This window comes from Carettochelys insculpta, chromosome 1 (genome assembly GCF_033958435.1).
Source record: "Carettochelys insculpta isolate YL-2023 chromosome 1, ASM3395843v1, whole genome shotgun sequence".
NCBI classification, from domain to species: domain Eukaryota; kingdom Metazoa; phylum Chordata; order Testudines; family Carettochelyidae; genus Carettochelys; species Carettochelys insculpta.
Window position 1 is genome coordinate 311,174,877 of NC_134137.1, and position 22,156 is coordinate 311,197,032.

Genomic DNA, 22,156 nt, shown 5'->3' on the forward strand with positions numbered 1-22,156 from the left:
TTTTGTTGTTAAAAATATGGGTGTTGCATTAGGTATCCTCTAATCATTCAATATAGAGGTTGATTTAAATGATGGGTACACACCACAATTAGTAATTCTGCCATTTCATATCTGAGTTCCTTCAGATCTTCTTGGTAAATACTATCTGTTACTGACAATTTACTACTGTTGAATTTAATCATTGTGTTCCAAAACAGCCTCTAGGGACAATTCAATCTAGGACTGCTTCTCAGAGGTTTCACTGAAAAAGAATGATGCAAGGTGTTGGAATCTCCCTCACCTCCTCTATGGAGAAGGTTGATGGAAGGAATTCAGTTAGCTTCTGCACAACTACCTTGTCTTCTCCATAGGCTTCTTTAGGGCCACTGACTCTTTGGCAGCCTTCCTGCCTCTGATGCAGTTTAACATTTGTTTTACTGATAAGTTCTGGTGCCTTTTGCGAGCTGCTTTTCAAGTTCTTTTTTGACCTGCCTAATTATATTTTTTACATTTGACTTATCAGAGTTTATTTTACTTTGTTTTCTTTGGCAGAATTCAACTTCCAGTTTGTAAATGGTACTTTATTTATTGGGCCTCTAACTGCCTCTTTTACTCTCTTTAGTACTGCTGGCATATTTATGACTTTTTTAAAAAAAAATCTGTGGTACACACTTATTTTTGCATGTTTATTAGTGTTTTTAAAAAGCTTTCATGCAGCTTGTAGGAATTTCACTTTTCAACTGTTCCTGTCAATTTAACTAGGCTACTCATTTCTGAATAGTTCTCTTCTTTGAGGTTAAACACTACTGTAGTGTGCTTCTTTGAGAGTTCCCCTTCTCTCCAGTAAATTTAAATTTAATTACACTAAGGATATGCATACAATAAGCTAGGGATCAACGCTACTACAAATAGTTCACCGGCTGTCAATTTATCATGTTTGATGTATATGCAATAAATTGATCTTTGAGCTTGCTCCCATCAACAGCAGTACTCCAAAAAAGGGAGCAGAGAATAATTGGCGGGGGGCGGGAGGGACAAATAGCTCAGTGGTTAGAGCATTGGCCTAGTAAACCCAGGGTTGTGAGTTTAATGCATGACGGGGACTTTCAAGGTTCTGTGGCAGGGTACGTTAAAAAATCTGTGATGGACGGTAATAAGTCCAGTTGTGAGTGCAGGTCACAAGGTCCATTTCAGTTCTATGAGATATGTATATCTCCATGTTCCAAGACTAGCTGCTCTAAGTAGCAGAATTTCTAGACACTATAAATGACTATCTCTGCATCATGTGCTTAACATGTATGTAGTCAATATGAGGTTAAATGTTCATTATTGCTTTACATTTCTGCAGCCTCTCTAATCTCCTGGAGCATTTCCACAATCATGGGTCACCATCCTCATCTGGATGTCAGTAATATATTCCTGCTCCTATAGGATACTCTTATTCATGATGTACAGAAATTCTGCCCACAGAGATTCTTTGGTGCAGTTTGATTCATTTTAGATTTTTACTATATTCTATTCTTTCACATGTAATGCCACTCAACCACCAGCAGAACCCATTCTGCCATTCCAACGTACTTTATAGCCTTTAATTACTATTATTATTCTATTGATTATCACTGTCCATCAAGTTTCTGTGAACTCTATTATACCAATACCCTCATTTAATACCAGGCACTCAAGTTCAACTATTTTAGTATTTAGACTTATAGTATTTGTATACAAGGACTTATAAAATTTGCCAACATTTAGCTGACTGCCTTTGTGTGATGTAACTGAACAGGACTCTTTCACTTGGCTGTTTCTCTTCGGTTCCTCTCTACTTTATCAACTGCTATTCTCTCCCCTTCACTGGCATATGGAGAATCCCATACAAGACGTCCAAATTGTGCACTGCTCCACATTTGTCGGCTTTCTTCCAGCCACGTGACCAAAAATGCCTATATGGCGTTTTTAAATTTACATGCCAGCAATCCAGTCCATTTTGATTTAGCTGAAGCCTATCCTTCTTGCACAGACTTTTCCTTCAGATCTGAAGAAGTGGGTCTGCCCCCCAAAAGCTCATCACCTAATAAATTATACTGGTAGCCTTTGAAGTGTTACAAAACCACTTTTTTGTTTCATGAAGATACAGACTAATAGGGCTCTCTCTCTGAGACTATAGAGAATATAAAGTAACTAGTGGACTAGAAGTTAAGTTCAAAGATATACCACCCTTGAATACAGCAATACAACCATGCAGGTGTACTGTTTGTTATTACATCAATGTACATTTCATTTATAATAAAAATGCTGCCTGACTCTTAAATGTAGATATCCTTGAGGAAGATTTTTATTTAAAATGTAATTTATGTATAAGGTTTATTAACAATGCACTAAAGCTTCCCTTAAGAAAATCCTTAAGGGGCTAAGGGAGTAAGGAAAGCCTCTTGGCTTCTTGAAAGCTTGCAAATCAAGATCTCAAAATGCCTGGAAGTACAGTTCTCTTATTAATGAAGGCTTTACCACACTATTACTACGTTTTCAAATTTCATTGATATTTTATATGCATGCGACCTAAGTGAGGTCATTATTATGAACAGCAGCATAACAATACCAAAATTTATGACAGTACTGAAAAATAGAACTTACTCAGGAGAGTTGAGATTGAGTCCTAGTGTTGTTAAGTCACTTCCTAATGCAAGATGTACCATTCCCGGGTCTGTCTCTGCTGCCCTGATGAATGTTAACAAGCCAATCATTCCAAACTGGTCTGTCACCATCCCTTGAGGAATGTTGGTAACCCGACCTGGGCAAGAACAGCAAATTAATTTTCTCCTTCAAAAGAGTGGAGGAATCAACAAGATCATCCAAAAGTATTTTCAACTAGTTTAGTTTGAGGGCGGGGGAAGGAAGAGGAGGCTCAAGCATACCATCAGGTAGCACCTGGATCCCTTTTTTCTGCTGGTTGTTGTTTTGCGTTGTTGAACTTTTATCTCCAGGGAACTTGGGTCCATCTGCACTAGAAGATGTTTTGCCAGATGTATTCAAATTCTATTTAAAAAAAAAAAGTACTCTGAGTAAGGTCGCATATCAGAAAACCAACATGGAAAAAACTTGTTAAGTAGTCCTAAATCAAGTGTTCTTCAAAAGCCACTGACAGGACCATACATGTACTGTGAGGCTGAAGTCAGTTCAATTATTCATATCCCAAAAGAACTTCAGCATTCCGCTATACTACAAGATAATTCAGTTTTGGAAGAAAAAATGGATTTGGTACATAAGAATTAAAAACAAAAACAGTTTTCCACACTTTAAGCTTATTTATGAGCAAAATGTAAGCCACAGCTTGTTTTGTCAGTTGAAGTCCTTGTGTTCTGTTACCAATCTGTAGGTACAAATGATTACAGGTTGAATCTCTCTCATCCAGCACTCTAGGGACCTGACTGGTGCCAAAGGAGTGAATTTGCCAAATTACAGGAGGTCATTATTGTCTAGCACATTACCAACACTTCCACTGCTTACTGGGCTCTTAGAAAACATTTAGGGGTAAATTACAGCTAACCAACAACACAGAACACTGAGATTCAGGACTGGTGGCTGTAAACAAACTTTATGGGACCACGGGAAACTTGGCCACATCTATGATAAGTGTTTGTCCGGCTAACTAAAACCATGCCGGATTATTGACGTTGCCGGACTAGAGAGGTTCAACCTGTAATGACACTTTCATTTTTACAATACTAGATGTAAGAACTACCCCCACATCTATAACCTGAAATTTAAAAGGTTGGGATATTTAAGTATGTTTTACAAACTTGGAGCAGAATATTAAAAATGGGAAATATAAACTGCTGCATTTCTAAATGAATGCCTAAAAGAGGAAGGATTTATGGGCCCTTCAGTTCACACTCTTGACAATAGTCATCTCACTATATAGACAGCCATCTGAGCTGCAGTAGACTACACTGGTTACAATAACTGGACCAATTATAGAACCAAGTCAACTACAGTTGACACTCACCAGTTTAGGAAACAGGAATAACACTATATCTGAGAATAAAACTTGGTAAAATGATTGCTCTCTACTACCACAAATTGTTTTTTCTGACTGGGTATTACCCTGAAGAGTTCAATGTCTACATAAGACATCATAACAATAAAACAAATTAGACATTTAAATAACCACTTGATGCACAGCAAATTCAGGTGTAAATCTGCAGTGTTTCAGCATGCTGCATCCTAACTGTCCACATGGATTGTGTTGCTGCACACACACAGTTTTCTAGTGTGCACTGATCTACTGCTATTTCAAATGTCAGTACTTCAAGGTACCAGGACATATTATATGCATAGTACTGTGACTTTTTGACAGGACAAATTTTTATAGAACAACATAGAATCAGATTAAATTTTCATCCAACCCCTCTATGTCTGCTTGTATCTCCTGGTTTTTTCAGTACTAGCAAACCTTAGCATCTTCCTCCAGGGAATTAAAAGTGAAGAATTTGACCTCCACAGATAGCATGTAATAAAGCAGATTCCCTCCAATACCTTTCAACAGCTTCTTGGATGTTGCAAAAGCTCTAAGCTACTTCAAAAATCCAAGTGTGCAACGTGGATAAATGCTGATTTTGGCAATCTGACTGATTAGATTTCCCTTGGATCCAATATGTCATGATACTTCACTGAAAAATTCCAAATGGCATATGGTGCCAGTACAGATCTAGAATATTTCTCCTTTTGGCAGTTTCTTTGAAGAGATTAATGGCAAGGAAATCTTATGAATCATCCAAGCTCAATAAGTTAATCATTAACCCAAAACTGGTTGTACATAGTAAAGATCATCTACTCTGAAATATCCATTGTAGAATCTAAATTTTTTTTTTTTTTTTTACATTAGCCATTTTCCTACACTCATTTGTGTTATCAGCTCCAACATCTCATGTGCACCAGGACTGTTATGTTATGCTCTCCATTCTACTTGTAAATCCCCTGAATTTTTTTTTTTTAATTGTTTCCAGGGGCCTCCAAAAACTATCTGTAGTTTATTAATTAAATCTAAAATCAAAGAACTTGAGTTGGATTTAACAGTTACTACTTTAATACCTCTGCCACTAACGGCTTGCCCCATTATCTGACAGGGAAAATATCGATTCTTCCCCAGTTTATTATTAAATGTTTTGTTCTCTCCATCCACTATATTTATTTCACAAGACAAATGACATGTAAATGACAAATTAGAATCAAAAACGCACCAAAATCTGCCAAACCTTGCTATAACGAAATAGTCATCAGCTATCCACAGTCCAGTGTAAATAATCCAAACCATGCATCATCACTTTCCACACAGATACCAATATTACCAAGCCTTCAGAGTAAATAAACTTAAATGCATACCTTGCAGAGTCAAACTTATACATGTAACATCTAAAAGGATGCAGAACAGTCTTGTGGTTAAGAAAATACCAGGAGATAGATAACTTTATTCCCAACTATGACACAGACTTTGTGCAATATTTGGTAAAATCACTTTAACCCGGGGCCATTATTTTCCAATCTAAAAAACCCCCTCACAGAACAAGAATATTTCTGTAGCTCTCAGGTACCCTGCATGAGCTTACTCAATACATCTACAAGGAGTTTTGTGAACTTCAGTGGAAGGTGTTGCAGTGTGGAAAAAATAATGATTATTTTTGGAGAGAGAGTAATGTGTGACTAGCTAGGAAGAGGGGCTGAAAGAGAAGTTACTCACTGTAGTAGCGATGGTTCTTCGAGATGTGTCCCCGTGGGTGCTCCACAACAGGTGTCGGGCTCGCCCAGAGCTGCAGATCGGAATTCTTCCAGCAGTTTCTCCTGGATCGCGCATGCGCCGGCGCGCGCCGCTCCCTTGCGTGTCCCCGGCCACGTGCGCGATCTGGAACCCGCCAGTTCCTTCACCAACCGCCTCAGATGCTCCTGAAAAACACTAGACAGAGATCCGAAGTGGGGAGGATGGGCGGGTGGTGGAGCACCCACGGGGACACATCTCGAAGAACCATCGCTACTACAGTGAGTAACTTCTCTTACTTCATCGAGTGTCCCCGTGGGTGCTCCACAATAGGTGACTACCCAGCAGTAACCCAAGAAAGGAGGTGGGTAATCGGTTTATGTGCAGCTTGGCCCCGAAAAGATTGCTGTCGAGAGGCGGGTATCCTCTTGGAATACCCGATGTAGGGCATAATGCTTGGCGAAGGTGTCATAGGATGAGCAGGTCGCCGCTCTACAGATGTCCTTCAATGCAATGCCCTTAAAGAAGGCTGTTGACACTGCCACCACCCTGGTGGAGTGAGCCCTGGGCGGGGCCAGCAAAGGAGCCTTTCAAAGTTCGTAGCACATTTTTATACAGGATACAATGTGCTTTGAGATTCTCTGTGAAGGGAGACCTTCTCCTTTTGACCTGGGAGCGAGAGAGACTAGAAGCCTGTCCGTTTTCCGGAAGGACTTAGTTCCGTCTATGTAGAAGGCCAACACCCTTCTCACATCCAGGAGATGCAGGCGCACCACCTTGCTGGAGCTGTGAGGCTTCGGGTAAAACGAGGGTAAAACTATTGGCTCGTTAAGATGGAATTCTGATGAAACTTTTGGAACAAAGGCTGGGTGCAGCCGTAAGGTTACCACCTCCTTTGAGAATACTGTGCAGGGCGGCGTTGCCATAACTGCTGCAAGCTCACTGACCCTGCGAGCTGACGTAATTGCAAGGAGGAAGGTTGTTTTTATCGTAAGGAGACGTAGGGGAACCATGGCTAATGGTTCAAAAGGTGGACCCATGAGTGTGCTGAGCACCAGGTCCCACGATGGCGGAAGCGGTTTCCGAGGGGGGTACAGGTTTACCAACCCCTTCAAGAACCTGGTAACGACAGGATGGGCAAATACCGTGGGCCCCTCCTCTGTATGCCGAAAGGCTGATATAGCGACGAGGTGGACTTTTAGCGAGGATAATGAAAGTCCGTCCCTCTTGAGGTCCAATAAGTATTCAAGTATTACTGGTATAGGAACAGCAAGGGGAGCTAACTGTTTGGCGGAACACCAGGCTGTGAATCGAGTCCATTTCTGCTTATAAGTCTTCCTGGTGGAGGTCCTTCGGCTACTTTCCAGGACTTGTTGTACTCCCTCCGTGCATGTACTTTCTAAGGAGCTGAGCCATGGATTAGCCATGCTTGTAGGCGCAGGCTCGGGTGCACTACAGACCCCTAGGACTGCGTGAGTAGGTCCCGCGCCACCAGTAGGGGGAGCGGTGGGCGGTCCGACATGCGCAGAAGCAAGGGAAACCATTGCTGCCGATCCCACGTTGGGACTACTAGTATCATGCGAGCTCTCTCCCTTCTGGCTTTCTGCAAGACCTTGCGGATAAGCGCTGTGTGTGGGGGGGGGGGAAAACGCGTAAAGTAGGGGGCCCTTCCATAGAATCATGAATGCGTCCCCCAGGGACCCCCACCCCACTCCTGCCCTGGAGCAGTACTGGGGACACTTCTTGTTGTGCTGTGTGGCAAACAGATCAATCTGGGGAAACCCCCATGTATGAAAGATCGGTCATAGCAGATTGGCACGGATCTGCCATTCGTGCGTGAGTGCGAAGCGCCTGCTCAGCTGATCTGCTTTCACGTTGTGAGCACCCGGCAAGTACGAGGCTTTCAACGTAATGTTGTTGGCAATGCACCAGTTCCACAGTCAGACTGCTTCCGCACATAGGGCATGGGATCGGGCTCCTCCTTGTCGATTTATGTAAAACATAGTGGAGGTATTGTCTGTATTGATCTCAACTACTTTGCCACATATGTGGTCTCAGAAATGCTTGCAGGCGTTGAACACTGCTCTGAGCTCTAGTATGTTTATGTGCAGTGACTGTTCCGCAGGGGACCATAGCCCTTGCGTCACCTTGTCGCTGATGTGCGCTTCCCATCCTATGTGGGATGCATCAGTAGTAAGAAAAAAAAAAATTTGTGGTTGGTCAAAGGGCACCCCTGCTAGCAAGTTCTTGGGGTTTACCCACCATGCCAGGGATCTGCGTACCTCTGTCGTGGGCGACATTACCCTGTGAACGGTGTGGGATGCCGGTTTGTAGACGCTCGCCAGCCAATGCTGTAGGCTTCACATGTGCAATCTGGCATTCTGTACCACAAATGTTGCTGCCGCCACATGGCCCAACAGCTGTAAGCACGTTAAGACCAGCACCGTGGGGCTGTATGTAATGACTTGCACCAGCGTACTGATGGCGCAAAAGTGGGCATCAGGCAGATACACCCTTGCTGTGATAGAGTTTATGCATGCCCCTATGAACTCTATGTCCTGTGTGGGGTTGGTCTTTGACTTCGCGAGGTTGATGACTAGGCCCAGCGAAGAAAACGTGTCCGCTGTGATGCGTATCATGCGTAGGACCTCTGTCTTCGAGGCTCCTTTCAGTAGGCAGTCATCCAGGTATAGAAATATGAATACCAAAACCTTGGCAGTGGTGTCAGCCTACCTGCACAGACAGGGGGTAAAGACTCTGGGGGCCGAGAAGAGGCCGAACGGAAGAACCCTGTACTGGAAGTGTTCCTTGCCGGCCATGAGGGGAGGAAGCGCCTGTGTGCCGGGTGGATCATTGTATGAAAGTATGCATCTTGTAAGTCGAGGGCTGCAAACCAATCTCCATTGTCCAGTGCCGTGAATATGGAGGTGACTGTAATCATCTGAAACCGTTGCTTGCGCAAGTAGCGGTTGAGGCCCCGAAGATCTAAGATAGGCCTCCAGCCTCCTGTTTTCTTCTCTGTGAGGAAGTAGCGTGAATAAAACCCTTTCCCCTGGAATTGTTCCAGCACTCTTTCCACCGCCCCTATGAACATAAGGTGATCCACCTCCTGTTTGAGCCTCGCCTCGTGGGCAGCGTCCCGGAGGTGGGGCCTGGAGGGAGGCTTCGTCGGTGGGAGTGACTGGAAGGGGATCACGTAACCGTGGCTATGATCTCCAGCACCCATTTGTCTGCGGTGATCTTTTGCCATTAGGAGTGAAATGGTCTGAGGCGATGATGGAACATGAGATGAGAGTGGCATTGCGCGATGGTAGTGATAGTGCAGCCCTCGACATGCCCGTCAAACTTGTTGCCTTTGGGCCTGTCCCAAGGGTGTACGGCTTTGTTGGGAACGTCGCCTGGGAGTTCTGTACTGTTGCTGCTGTTGATGTCGCCCTTGGTCGTAGCCTCGCTGATACTGCGCACGCTGTGGTTGGTGCGGGTAGCGTCTCTGCTGAGGGTAACATTTTTTCTTCCTATATGGAGGGGTATAAATACCCAGGGTTCTAAGTGTAGCTCTTGAGTCCTTACTGGAGTGGAGGACCGAGTCGGTTGAGTCTGCAAACAACTTTTGTGTGTCAAAGGGAAGATCCACGATCTTTGCCTGGAGATCCCTCGGGATGCCCGATGTCTGGAGCCAGGATTCTCTACGCATGGCCACTGCTGTAGCTGTTGAGCGTGCCGCCGTATCTGGACTCTCTTCCTCGAAGCGGCATAGCCCTCTTGCACAATTGCCTTTAACACCGGCTTCTTATCCTCTCGAAGTGAATCCATGAGAGAAGTAAGCCTGGAGTAATTATTGAAGTTATGGTTTGCTAGGTGCCCCGCATAATTTGCCACTCTCAATAGCAGGGTAGAAGACGAACATACCTTCCTGCCAAACAGCTCTAGCTTCTTGGCATCTTTGTCTGATCCCCCCGATTTGTACTGAGAAGTCTTTGACCTCTGCTGGGATGATTCGACCACCAGTGAGTTCGGTTGTAGGTGACTGAAGAGGAACTCCATGCTCTTTGCCGGGACGAAGTACTTCTTGTCCGCTCTTTTATTCATAGGCAGAACAGAGGCCGGAGTCTGCCATATGGTAGTGGCTGACTCCAGAATGGCTTCGTCCAGCAGGATAGCAATTTTGGATGAAGCTGGGGGTCTCAAATTTTTCAGGAGTTTGTGATGTTTCTCCTGCACTTCTGCTGTTTGAATGCCTTGCGTGAAAGCCACCCTTTTAAACAGCTCCTGAAACTGTTTAAGGTCATCCGGGGCAGTGACACCCCCAGGGGCCATGGCCTCATCTGGGGAGGATGAGGAGGAACCACTAGGGTAAACCTCCCTCGAACTCTCAGGCTCCTGCGGTCGATGGTGTACCTGCTCGCTGGAGGATTGCGAAGGAAAGTCTCGGGGCTCTAAAATTAACTCCCCTTGAGATAACTGAGCTTCCATCCCCGCCCAGGAGTGTCCACGGGGGGTATTGGCTGGCCGGGAGGGACCTGCCCCTGGGCATAGGGCTGGGGTGTCTGTGTCCAGCATGATAGGAACGACCATGGCAGCATGGGCCTGGGTCCGGGGACGGAGACCTGGACCACTCTCGGGGTGTGTACCCCCGACGTCTGGGAGAGCGAGACCTCTGCGATGACACAGATAGCGGTGACACTGGTTTGTGATAGTACTCCAGCGGATCCAATCCCAGAAAGGGCGAAGGTGGCCCCAGCCATGGTGACATTGGTTGGAGGAACAGAGAAGGAGGTTCCGGATAGGCCAGTGGAGACCCAGACCTTCTGGGCAGCGTGTGTAGCACAGGGGGAGAGCTTGTTGTTAGCAGCAGTACAGCCCTGTCCGGAGAAGGGCTGCAGTTCTGGGTTTTTGCTCTTGCCTTTCCCCTCCCCTGCGGGGCTGGCACCACCCCCTGCCACGCCGGGGATCTCGGCCCCGCTGTCAGCGGCGCGCTCTGCCCGCTCAACTGCGGTGCCGCACGGATAACGTCCTCCGGTGCCTGCGGGCTCCGTGCCTGCTGGCCCTGCACCATTGGTGCCGCAGGGGTCGGTGTCGCCTGTGGTGGTGCCCCCGGTTCCTGCACTGGCCTGGCCGCCGCTTTAGGCGCTGCACGTGCCGGCTGTTTTGTAATCGGAGGCTCAGCCTCTGCCACATGCGCTGCCGCGGTGCTGCTTGCCTGAATATGCGGCTGGGGGCTGTGTGCTCCGCCCGTCCTGCTCGCTGAGACTGCCGGCAGGGATCGAGCTGGGGAGAGCTTCCTCTGTTTTTGCACTGAGGGGGTCAGAGAAGGTGCCTTCCTTTTGTGGAACCCAGAGGGCCCTTCTGATTGCCTCTCCGTCGCGTCTGGCTGGAGGGCCTTATCAAACAAGAGCATTTTAAGACGCATTTCTCTGTCTTTTCTTGCCCTGGCTGTGATCTTAGCACAGTGGGAACACTTCTGGGTAATGTGTGATTCCCCCAGGCATCGGATGCATTCAATATGCCCATCAGAGGCCAGCATACCTTCACGGCAGGACTCACACTTTTTAAAGCCTGAAGAAGCCATCTCGGTGAGTCTTTTACTGTTAATAGGGTACTTAGCACTTTATCTGTGCCTGTTTACCCGAATCGCGGACCCCGGCCTGCAGGGCAGCGGGCGGCCTACTGGCCTTCATGTCCACTCTTCTTCTCCGCTCCTCTCTCTCCCCTCCGCTTTTTTTTTTTTTTTTTTAAAATATTCTCTTCGTCCTCTCTCTCTCTCTCTCTCTCTCTCTTTTTTTTTTTTTTTTTTGAAAAAAAGAAACAATTTACACGTAGAAACACTGTCTAATCTGACTCTGGCCATAGCCTGAGCGGATTCCGTCTGCAGCCGATGGCGGTTGAGAAGGAACTGGCGGGGACCGGATCGCGCATGTGGGCAGGGACGCGCAAGGGAGCAGTGCGCGCCGGCACATGCGCGATCCAGGAGAAACTGCTCGAAGAATTCCGATCTGTGGCACCGGGCGAGCCCGACACCTATTGTGGAGCACCCATGGGGACACTCGATGAAGAACTAGAAGTTTTCTTCTATATTAAAACTTTTAGCACACGGAATATTAGAACTTTTATACCTTTAAACCAGAAGCATATTTTGAAACATACTCCTCATCCCCAACAGAGCTAACCTGCATTGTCAGACAGTGAAATTTCAGTTACTGAGTAGTTTATAGAAGGCTTCTTAAAATTTGTCACCTGGAAGGACAAGAGTACTCAAATTCTTTTATTGCCAATTTTAAACTAAGCCATAGAAAAACAACCAACCACTGGAAGGAAAAATAAAAGTTTTAATATTTACTTACAGATTTACTGTCATCATTACTTGATGTTGGGTCTTTGTAACTGGAGCCTGGTAATGCCGGAAAATCTTCATTGTGTATTGAGAAGTCCTGGGATTGCTCACTTGCTGGTTTTGTTACCATCCCGACTATAAATCAAAAGACGACCAAGGACATCGTGAATAACAATTATCAAAGCATTTTCTGCTGTTTTTATGAGCGAGTGGTACAGCGCAGCAGACTTTAAAAGAGCAGGAAATATGAAAAAAATGAAAGGGTGTTGGTTTACTGGAACTGTACGTCAGTGACTCAGTTCTCTTATTTAAATGAGGTGCAGAAGAGCATTTTTGGACCAAATAACTAGCACAACTGCACTGTTTTTATTGAAGTTACACAAAGAATTAAGTTCCACTATTAACAACTTTAAACATCTCGTACAAAATCTGAACAAACAGAACCACTTTGGGAGGAGTTTAAATTATAAATTGATAAGTAAATTTATAAAAAGAAGGAAATTGTATTTCAACAGTACAGTTTTTTTAAAACTGAAACCTGTTTTCCTTTAAATACTGAAAATGTTTTGAGATTTGGTTAGGTTTATATATTTTCAGTAGACCTAGAATATCACTATATCATACTTGCCAGTGACAAACAGTAAGAAAAATGCCAAGTCTACAGATATCAGCTAGCATCAATGTTCTGACCCTAATTTCAGAAAACTAGGTCATTCATATTGGAACAGTGGATCCAAAGAGTAAAGAGCAGCATTATTTATTGTACCAATAAAAAGAAAGACCCCAGAGGTCAAACTCCTGCTCAGACACTCAGATATAAATATAGTAATCTGGCTGCAAAGTACTCCTCAGACCTCTGATGGAGGGTAAATGTAAGTAAAAAGAAACCTAGAGGTCATCTTCCAGTGGTTCTGGATAGGTATAGATGAGTCAAAGCATACTAATAGTTGACATTTGACATTTTCCAGCATTGTAAAGTTAAGAAGACATGAAAGCGCCTTTTATTTTCAATTTAGAAAATGCATTGACTGAATACTGTTTCTTCTGCCTTCCAAATACATGGATTCTGGCATTTATAGACATAGATAAGATCTTTTAACGAAAACGCTGATTGATATGCCAAAGGTAACAGAGCCTTTTCTGGAAAATTTGGCAAACTAAAGCAAACAAAGTCCCCCTCTCGAGTGCCTCAATGATAATATATGTAACAGCAATTGCTCAAGTGATATGCTGTACAAATGTGTCTATATAAAGTAACAAAAGAAAAAGCTGCACTTTGAGGCTAAGCTACCTGGATGACTGACTTATACCAGAAATCACATAAGCAGAAGTAATTGTTAACTATTCTTCAACTATTACACAAGACTGGTATTATCTACTTAGTATTTAAAAACCAACCAACCAAAAAAAACCACTAAAAGCTTCTAGTATTGTGTTCACTATTAAAAATCTTAATAGGTAGCACAGTATAGGAAGAAAATCTCCAATATCATGTCATCGCACTTCTTCACAAATGCTGACTTTTTAACATTAATAACTGTACCAGTCACATTTGACTTCTAAAATAAGTAATTTAGAATTTGACCAACAGGAAATTTGACAAAAAATAAAAATTCAGCTATTTAAAAATATTCACATCCAGGCTGGAAAAAATTTGCAAGTTTTCAATGTAAACAGCTGAGTTATAGCAACTTCAAACAAGGCTGAAGTAAACTTCCAACTGCGAGCTGTTGGGTTATGTTTTCAAAAGCATCAAGATGACTTTTGATAATATAAATTAGTAGTTTTATTGATGTTCTGCGGGGTCTAGGACTTTTGAAATTGTCCACTGCCTCATAACAGCATATTACAAACAGCCATAGGTGAGTCAGGCAAGCAAACATTTATTCAACATTTTCAGATATACGTTCTTACCATAGGGAGCCCTTCCAGCTAGCGGGTTTATTAATGGAGTAGGATTGCCACTTCCTTCCCTTCTATTTCTGTCGGCTAGTGCTGGAAAATCTGAAAGGTCCAGTCCTGTCACATTTTCACTTCCATCTAAAATAAAAAGCACTCAGGTTTTTTAACTCCTGAATTTTTTGTAAAGTGACTGCAACATACGAAATCAAGTTTTTCCTCATAAAACAATAAGAGAATCATATATTTTCCTTTTCACAAACATGGACATTCAAACTGATTTTGTTAAAAATGTTCAACCACCACCTCTGTGGCACTGAGATATGATTTCCATGGTTTACAAGGTGAGCAACAGCTGAAACGCTGAAGAAATAAAATCCCATCACTAAAAGATAGATTAATAGTGCTGCTTATAGTCTTCAAGTTTCTATCAGTATTCTGTATAAATTAAAAAACACCACCACCACCTAGATGACAAGGATAGCCTATAAGAATTTTTTTTTGAAAAAATAGCTCAATATCTGCTAAGAGTCTGGTAACTTCTGACTGTGACATCATACCTGTAAACTAAAAAGACTGGCGTTATCTGTGGCTCCACAGAAGGGAAGAATGCTGCCATGACAAGAAGGAACTAGCCAGAAAGGGGCTTGGCCAGCTAAGTAGTAGTATTAGTGGCAGCACAGCAGGAGCCTTTTAACCCCTACTAACTCAGGTCAAGGCAGAAAAATAAAGCAATTGCAGAAGACACATAGTAAAACCCAGGTAATGCATCAAGTCTGATTTGAAGTTGATATCCTGCCCCGTGCCTTGTGGATCGTCCACGGGGTCCAGAAGGGTGACTGCGGTGCCCTTTGAGGGTACCTTTGCCATTCCCCTTCTGAGGCGTGTCGGGAGTGGTGTTGGTGCCCTCTGCATCAGGATGACCCCATACTCCCGCTGCGAGCCGAGCTGTAGTAAAACGAGTCCAACTCTAACACAGACCCTGATGCCAATGACCATGGTGGTGCCAAGGGTATCGTAACTCCCGTCGGTTCCTGTGCACTGTGCACTGTTTACCTGGCACCAAGGGAGGCAACCATTTGCTGGGCTCTCACCAGCATAAGGAACTGTGCCAGGGTCCCTTGAGCCTGACCAGGTGCCTGGAACAGGGGCAATGAAGGCTCCTGGTGCAGCGCCTGTGGTGGCACCATAATCTGCAGGAGACCTTGCACAGCGCTAAAGGCCTCTGGCATCGAGGGCAGCCTGGGAGAGCGCGGGCTCCCACCTCGCGCTGGAGTCGACACCCATACTTCATGACCCCAGTCACGGTGCAATCTGGCAGACTCCCCCAAAGCTTGTCTTCGCCCTCTTCTCTACTGGGATCGACCCCGGTCCCATCTTCTCTTTTTACGCAGCACCAGGGACTGGCTCTTATGGCGCCAGGAGGCACTAGGCACCAAGTCTTGCTCTCGGTGCTGGGAACTTTCTGACAGCACCGATGGTGCCAGAGTGCTCTGCACCGACAATGCGGTGCTCTGAGTTCCCACCAGGGAAATGTCTGTGCACAAGGTTGATTCCATCAGAATAACTTTCAGCCGCTGAGCTTTATCTTTTCAAGTCCCAGGCTTGTAGGCCTTGCAAATAGAGCAGCGCTCCTGGAGATGAGTCTCACTGAGGCAACTCAAACACACCCTATGTGGGTCGCTTTTGGGCATATGTTTGCCACATTTTGAACAGTTTTTAAACCCCGGGGAGCCAGGCATCCCCTGGCGCTGAGGGGGTTAAAGACCCTTCCTGGCTCACTAGGTGCTAAGAGGAACTATTTACCTATGGAGATAACTAAACTATTTACAACTAATTAAAACAATAAAGGCTACCAAGGAACTCTCAACAATGAGGGAGCTCCAGCAACCCACAGTGCCGTGAGAAGGAACTGAGCGGGGGGGGGGGGGGGGAGGGGGAGGAGGAGGAGGGCATACGGTCACCACTCCAACCCTAGAGCTACCGGCTAGGGTAAAAAGCTTCCAACAACAGGGCATGCGCTCAGCATATACCCAAACTGGAATGCATATGAGCAGTCACTCGAAGAAGAACCCAGACTACTGATCATTTTTATATCTTTCTAAGAGGAGCTGAAATAAGGGAAGATTTCTATAAACAGTCGTTTGCTATAATATTTTCATACTAAGCTGATACTTCACCACACACAACCCCTCTCCCCCCACCCACAGACAAACAAACATTTAACATGAATACCCCTTTGTCATCCCTGGAACTTTGAAGTATTTTTGACTTTGAAACTGAAAGGCTATCATGAATGTGTGTATAATTTAAAAAAAAACAAAAAACAGGAAAATCATGCAAATTATTTTCAGTGTAATTTTTCCTACTTTGTCTTTAAAAGTAATATTAATTTCTAGTACATTTTGTGTGATTTGTTACCGCAAAACAGGTTTTATATTTCCCATGTGATCTTAAAAACCAAATTACATGTTTATCATATATTAAAGAGTATGTACATATTTTTAAATAATGCGAAAAATTCTGTACAGTTGTTACACAATTACAAATACGCACAACTTGAGAAAAAATATTTAACAATTTTGGTTTTAACGAGCTAACAAATATCTTCCATTGTACTTCATCCTCTACCTATTTAAAGGAAACTCACCTGTTCCATTAAAAATGTTACTTGATAAGGAGTTATTCATTCCAAACGCCTGATTCCTGTTCATTCCAAATCCAGACATACTGTGCAAAAAACACAAAAATTCAGATGCAAAAATAAAACACTAACTTTGAGTGGGAAAAGACAAGACAAAAAAGGAGAACAAGACACTTGACTGACACCTTGAGTGAACTGCTACAGGCTAAGAAACCTCCACATATATTTTCAACTCAGTTTCATTGTTTTATATTTCACACTTGTCAATTTATTTTATAACAATGGGGCAAGACTAGCGTAATCAATTTTACTGTATATTTTTAACATAATGGACTATTCTGAAAAATATGGGTGAACTTAAGGATAACAGATCGATAAGCATTAAACAACATAGGTTCAAAATTAAACTGACAAAGCTGTCAATTTTTTAATGAAATTAGAGAATCTATGGATAAACAGAATGTAGTAGACACCAATTAGATTTTGCTACGGTATATGATGGTATTTTTGACAGGACTGCATGGGCAGAGCAAGCCATGATTAACAGAGTTTCTCTAATGCTTTACTGAAAAAAGCAATCAAGCCAAAATTTAAAGTAAAAAAGGCCATTCCCACCTATTTTGGGGGGTTTATGGTTCCCCACAGGTGAGCACACATCTATTCAGGGACCTAGATAACTCACTTTGCCTGCTAGGAACCATAATTACCTTAGGAAAGGCAAGAGAAACTACTTTCCATTCCCCTAACACAATTGAAGGGACTGAGTGGGGGGAACAATTAAGTGCAGTATGATCCTGTGCTGCTTGGCTCAGTAAGGTGGTGAACTTAGAAAACAACAAATCCTTGATATCCACTAATCAGCAACTTGAGAAAACAGATGTCTGTAATTGTCTGGGATTCTACAACAGGTGAGAACATTAACAGGATAGCCAACTTTGAGGTAGTTAGTAAGGGCATGCAATATAACCTCCAGCTATATATTGCTTTTCATCCAACCTGTCTCAACAAATATAGTTCAGCAATTAAAGAATCTTCAGGCCAAAGATTTCAGAGACACAAGAGGTCAGACAGCAGGATTAAAATTTGCTACATGGTAGTTTCCCCACGTTATTCAACTTCACATCAATACAGAATGCTGCCTCTTTAGGAAAATGGAAGTAACTGATGAGAATGTTAAGTGTTTTATAAATTCCTGAACAACCAACACTGTTCAAATTGGGAAATATTTAAGGACTATTTTATGGAAATGATTTCTAGTTATAAAACTTTCAAGAAAATACATACAATCTACATGAAGTTTTAACTTTACCAATACCACCACTAAGGTTACACCCATGAGTACTAACTAACTGTGGTATCTACAGTACAAATTAAATATGTATTCACAGATTAAAGGCAAATTTGCATACTTGCCTTTGAAACCCAGTGGGAAAAAACCTAACATTGGAAATATGTTCAATAAAAATTAGTGATCTGGAACCTGAGTACTAGTGAACGATCCTTTCCCAAATAGGAGAGGGACATAAGAAGAAAACCATGCATATTCATAAAGGATAAAGATAATTCAAAAACTAATGAACACTGGGATTCCATCGCTAAATTTTAAAACAACAGATAAAGCTAGATTTTTATTTCAGGAATACTGCTGAAACATGCCATAGCTGCATTTGATCAAATCAGTCTTACCTGTTCACAGTAAAAGGCTGTCGAGAGGGTTGCTGCTTTGGCATACATATTATGCTAGGTGAGCTTCTGTTGGGGCTGCCTAACCCTGAACTGCTCATGTTGTTTGTCCTGCTGGGAATTCCAATGCCCTGACCAACCTGGGAGTGGTTCATCATATTCCTAGGATTCATAGGCAATATACCCCTGAAAGAGATAAACCATCCAAAAAGTTGAGTCTATCAACATTATTTAATTTATATACTGAAATTGAACAAATAATATTTAGGCTGTTGCATGCTAGGTTTTTGAGTAATTTCAACATGGCACATTACTTGGATAATTAGTTTTCAGTAAGTGGCACAGAGTTTTAGGTTTCTTTAGGAAAGTCATATTCCCCTTTATATAATTAGACTAGACAAATCCTTCATCAGGTCTAGTGCAGAATACTTACAAACATATTTAGTGATGTCAAAGTCTTAGGAATGTAAAATATCATATAGCTAATTCAATACTATTTTGTTAATATTAGTTCTTATATCTTACCACCTTGATATCCTGAATGCTGTATAAAATGCATATTACATTTAAACCACACATTTACACCTTGTGTTCCCACAACAGAATTTGCAAGTAACCACTATCCTGACACATAAAATGTATTACAAACATAAGTTCCCTCATCATAGTCAGTGATCCATTAAAAGGACATATTTTTTCTTTAAACTAGACGATGCGATAGTTTAGATAAAATATGTTTAAATACTGCTCTGCAGAAAAACGCAATTGCAGAAATATCAGCTACCAATAAATACCTGCTCGGAGATGGAGGCGTATGAAGTGACATTGTTGGTACCCCTGTTGTTGGCGTTACGTGGCTCGGTAACTGAGTGCCTTGTGATAAGCTGCGATTTAACTGAGGGGTATTGTTGCTCATTCCCCTCATTGGAAGGCCTAGTGCACCTATTGAAAAAAAATTCAGAGGGGTGGAAATATGTAGCAATAAGGAACAAACTGTTATCCATCTAGTGTAGATGGGAACTTAATCTAATTTGACAATCAAAAAAAAATTAGGGTAATGCTGCAAGAAAATGCAGTAAAAATAAAGTCTCTATTTACATGATCTAAACTCAGTTATATCAAATATGTTGTGTTCCTGTAATTTTCAGAAAAAGGCTTTTTATTTGCAAGCTTTTTGTATTCTACGAGCACTATCAAAATTGCATTTCCATTGATATTTGAACTCTGCAGTATTATAGTTCTAATTTTATAATTAGCAATTTGCAAGTTTCATGTTGTGACTGGCTTATTACATTCAGTGCTGAAATGTAACTTTAAAACCCTAAAAAAAGTTTTCTGACTCTCACTTTGTATTTTGAAAGCTTTAATTATGTAAGCAAAAACAAGACTAATTATTCATTGAAGTGTCTCAATATTGTTTTTAAGACTTTTTGTTGTTTGTTATTAGATTTTTAGAACAAACAGGCTAAGTTAAATAATATTTTATGTAAGCGTTTAAAAACATATTTGGCTGAGTCTGCATGGCTCTTCATTAGAGCATTTTAAAAAATGAAAGTAGGAAAACATCTATTTTTAAAAACACAATAGTTCAACAGAAATGTGTGTGTGACAAAGAGCAATGGTTATAACTGGACTACCCCACAACATAAGAAATATATTTTTTCTAGAATAGGCTACGTATACAATATATACATTAAATATAGTCCATTTAAATTGATGTAAAAATTTCAGTTAAAAGCTACATTTTCAGAAAGGTATTTTGAAGAACTTTATTGGAAATGTCTGTTAATGAAACTGATTTAATAAGACGACCCACACTTGGTGCTGTGTTTAAAACACTTCTCATCCAAAATAGTACAAACATCTTTAATGTAAATATTAATAAATTAGTTTTCAATATGTTTAGATTTTTTTCTGTCAAGAATAAAGTGCTCCTTCTTGATTACAGATATTAAGTATCTGCAATTAAGTCTAATGTTCTGAAATAAAAGAAAAGGGAAATTTTAACTGTTCATTCATACAAATGAAGAATTAATGCAAATGCTATACTAGGTGTTAAATATTATCAGATTCAACACAAATGCTTTGCCATAAATGTGTGAGTGTATACAGCAAATAAAGAAAGCATTTCAGTTTGAAAGACAAATAAAATGGAAATTCACATTACTTAAAACAAATTGGGACAAAAATACCCTGTAGAGAAACACTTTCTGAAGACATTTTCAAATGCTGTTATGATTCAAGAGAGAATCATACAACCTTTTTCTTTCTTCTTTAAATGTGAAGAGAATTTCATAATTACATCCAAATACAATAAAACATTTTGGGGAAACAAAACTAGCAAACATAACAGTGCAGCTGAAAATATTCCTCAAACTGGTTCACTGGTTTCCTAGCAGGGTGGTAAAGTAGACCTCTAAGTAACTGATTTAGAAACGCATTTCACAATGCAAAACCGAACTTCGTAAGCATTTGGGGACATCACATCTCATCGGAAGTGCTCATATGAAAGTTAATTAATGAAGCACTATTGATCAAGAGTTTGGATATAACTTGTATATAGTTGGGTTAAAAATAAGGTCGGAAAAAAACAAAAACAAAAACAACAAAACACTTCAGTGGAAAACCTTAATCCTAATATATTGGAGACCACAATGTAGCCAGTCCTCCAGATGGTTAATATCTAGTCACAGAATTTATAATAAGAATTGGAGGATCAAACTCTATGGTTACGTTTACACTTGGGCAAAACTTCGAAATGACCATGCTAATGGCCAAATCAGAGAATACTAATGAGGTGCTGAAATGAATATTCAGTACCTCATTAGCATGCTGTCAGACGTGGCACTTCGAAAGTTACGTGGTTCACTCGCATGCGACTTGTCTACGCGGGGGTTCTTTTCAAAAGGACCCTGCAAAGGTCGAAATCCTCTTATTCCTATCAGCTGACATTTCAACATTTGCAGCTCCCCCCGAAGACTAGCTGCACAAGTGAAACGCAACACTTTAGAAGTGCCATGGCTGACAGAATGCTAATGAGGCACTGAATATTCATTTCAGCACCTCATTAGTACTCTCCAATTTGGCCATTAGCATGGTCATTTCAAAGTTTTGCGCAAGTGTAGACATGGCCTATTGGTTTTCATATATTCAGATATAAAAAATAGCTGGAAATTGTGGAGAGTTGGAATATTTGCTGAATGGGCCAACCTAAATCTATTTTTTCTGTCTCTTTTACTGTTCCTTGTTAATATGCTTAATAATTTTTAAAAGATTTAGTAGGTTTGGTTGATTTCAGTTGACCAATGAAGAAAAAAATAAAAGGTTAATTGTGTGCCTCCATATGGCTTTTAACTCAGATCTACAATAATGTGCATCTGGGTCATCCCTTTCCAGAACAAGTCACATTAAGATGGCTAACAAACCAAATGTCCCTACACCAATGCTAAATATGTTGCCATTATTAATTTCATTCTTCCAAACAACATTATAATGCTTAAGCAGCAACTAGCTCAAAGCATGGCTTCCCCCGCTCCCAAATTCCAGACTTTGGGAAGAAACAGAAGCTTGTTCTAGTATTATCTTCTAGCTTCTACTTTAAGCATGACACCACTTAAACTAGATTGCACTTCAGGAACTTCACAGCTAGAACTGATTGAAATATTAGCTTGTTAAGAAAAATATATTAGATAATCTGTGGGGCTAAATGGGCACAATGAGTAACACTACAAATGAATAGATAAAAAGGTACAAAGGTAGCTACAGCCCCAGGTCATAAAGATACTGGAGTTTAAGAGTCTCAACATGCCAGATTAAGGCCCCAAAGGGTGTGCCTACAACAGCGAAATTAATTCACAACAGATGCTATCCT

At 41.8% G+C, this 22,156-nt stretch overlaps 1 protein-coding gene across 2 annotated transcripts in view; it reads right to left on the bottom strand.

The window, feature by feature from the left end:
- Positions 1-22,156, bottom strand: part of CNOT2 (CCR4-NOT transcription complex subunit 2) — a 151,052-nt gene that overhangs the window by 22,058 nt on the left and 106,838 nt on the right. For both annotated transcript variants that reach the window (XM_075012906.1, XM_075012897.1), the window contains 7 exons: positions 19,080-19,227; positions 18,289-18,471; positions 16,609-16,688; positions 13,974-14,099; positions 12,070-12,194; positions 2,892-3,012; positions 2,611-2,767 (listed from right to left, as the gene is read on the bottom strand). In XM_075012906.1, coding sequence (XP_074869007.1) covers positions 2,611-2,767; positions 2,892-3,012; positions 12,070-12,194; positions 13,974-14,099; positions 16,609-16,688; positions 18,289-18,471; positions 19,080-19,227 — 940 coding nt within the window. The remainder of the gene's footprint in view (positions 1-2,610; positions 2,768-2,891; positions 3,013-12,069; positions 12,195-13,973; positions 14,100-16,608; positions 16,689-18,288; positions 18,472-19,079; positions 19,228-22,156) is intronic.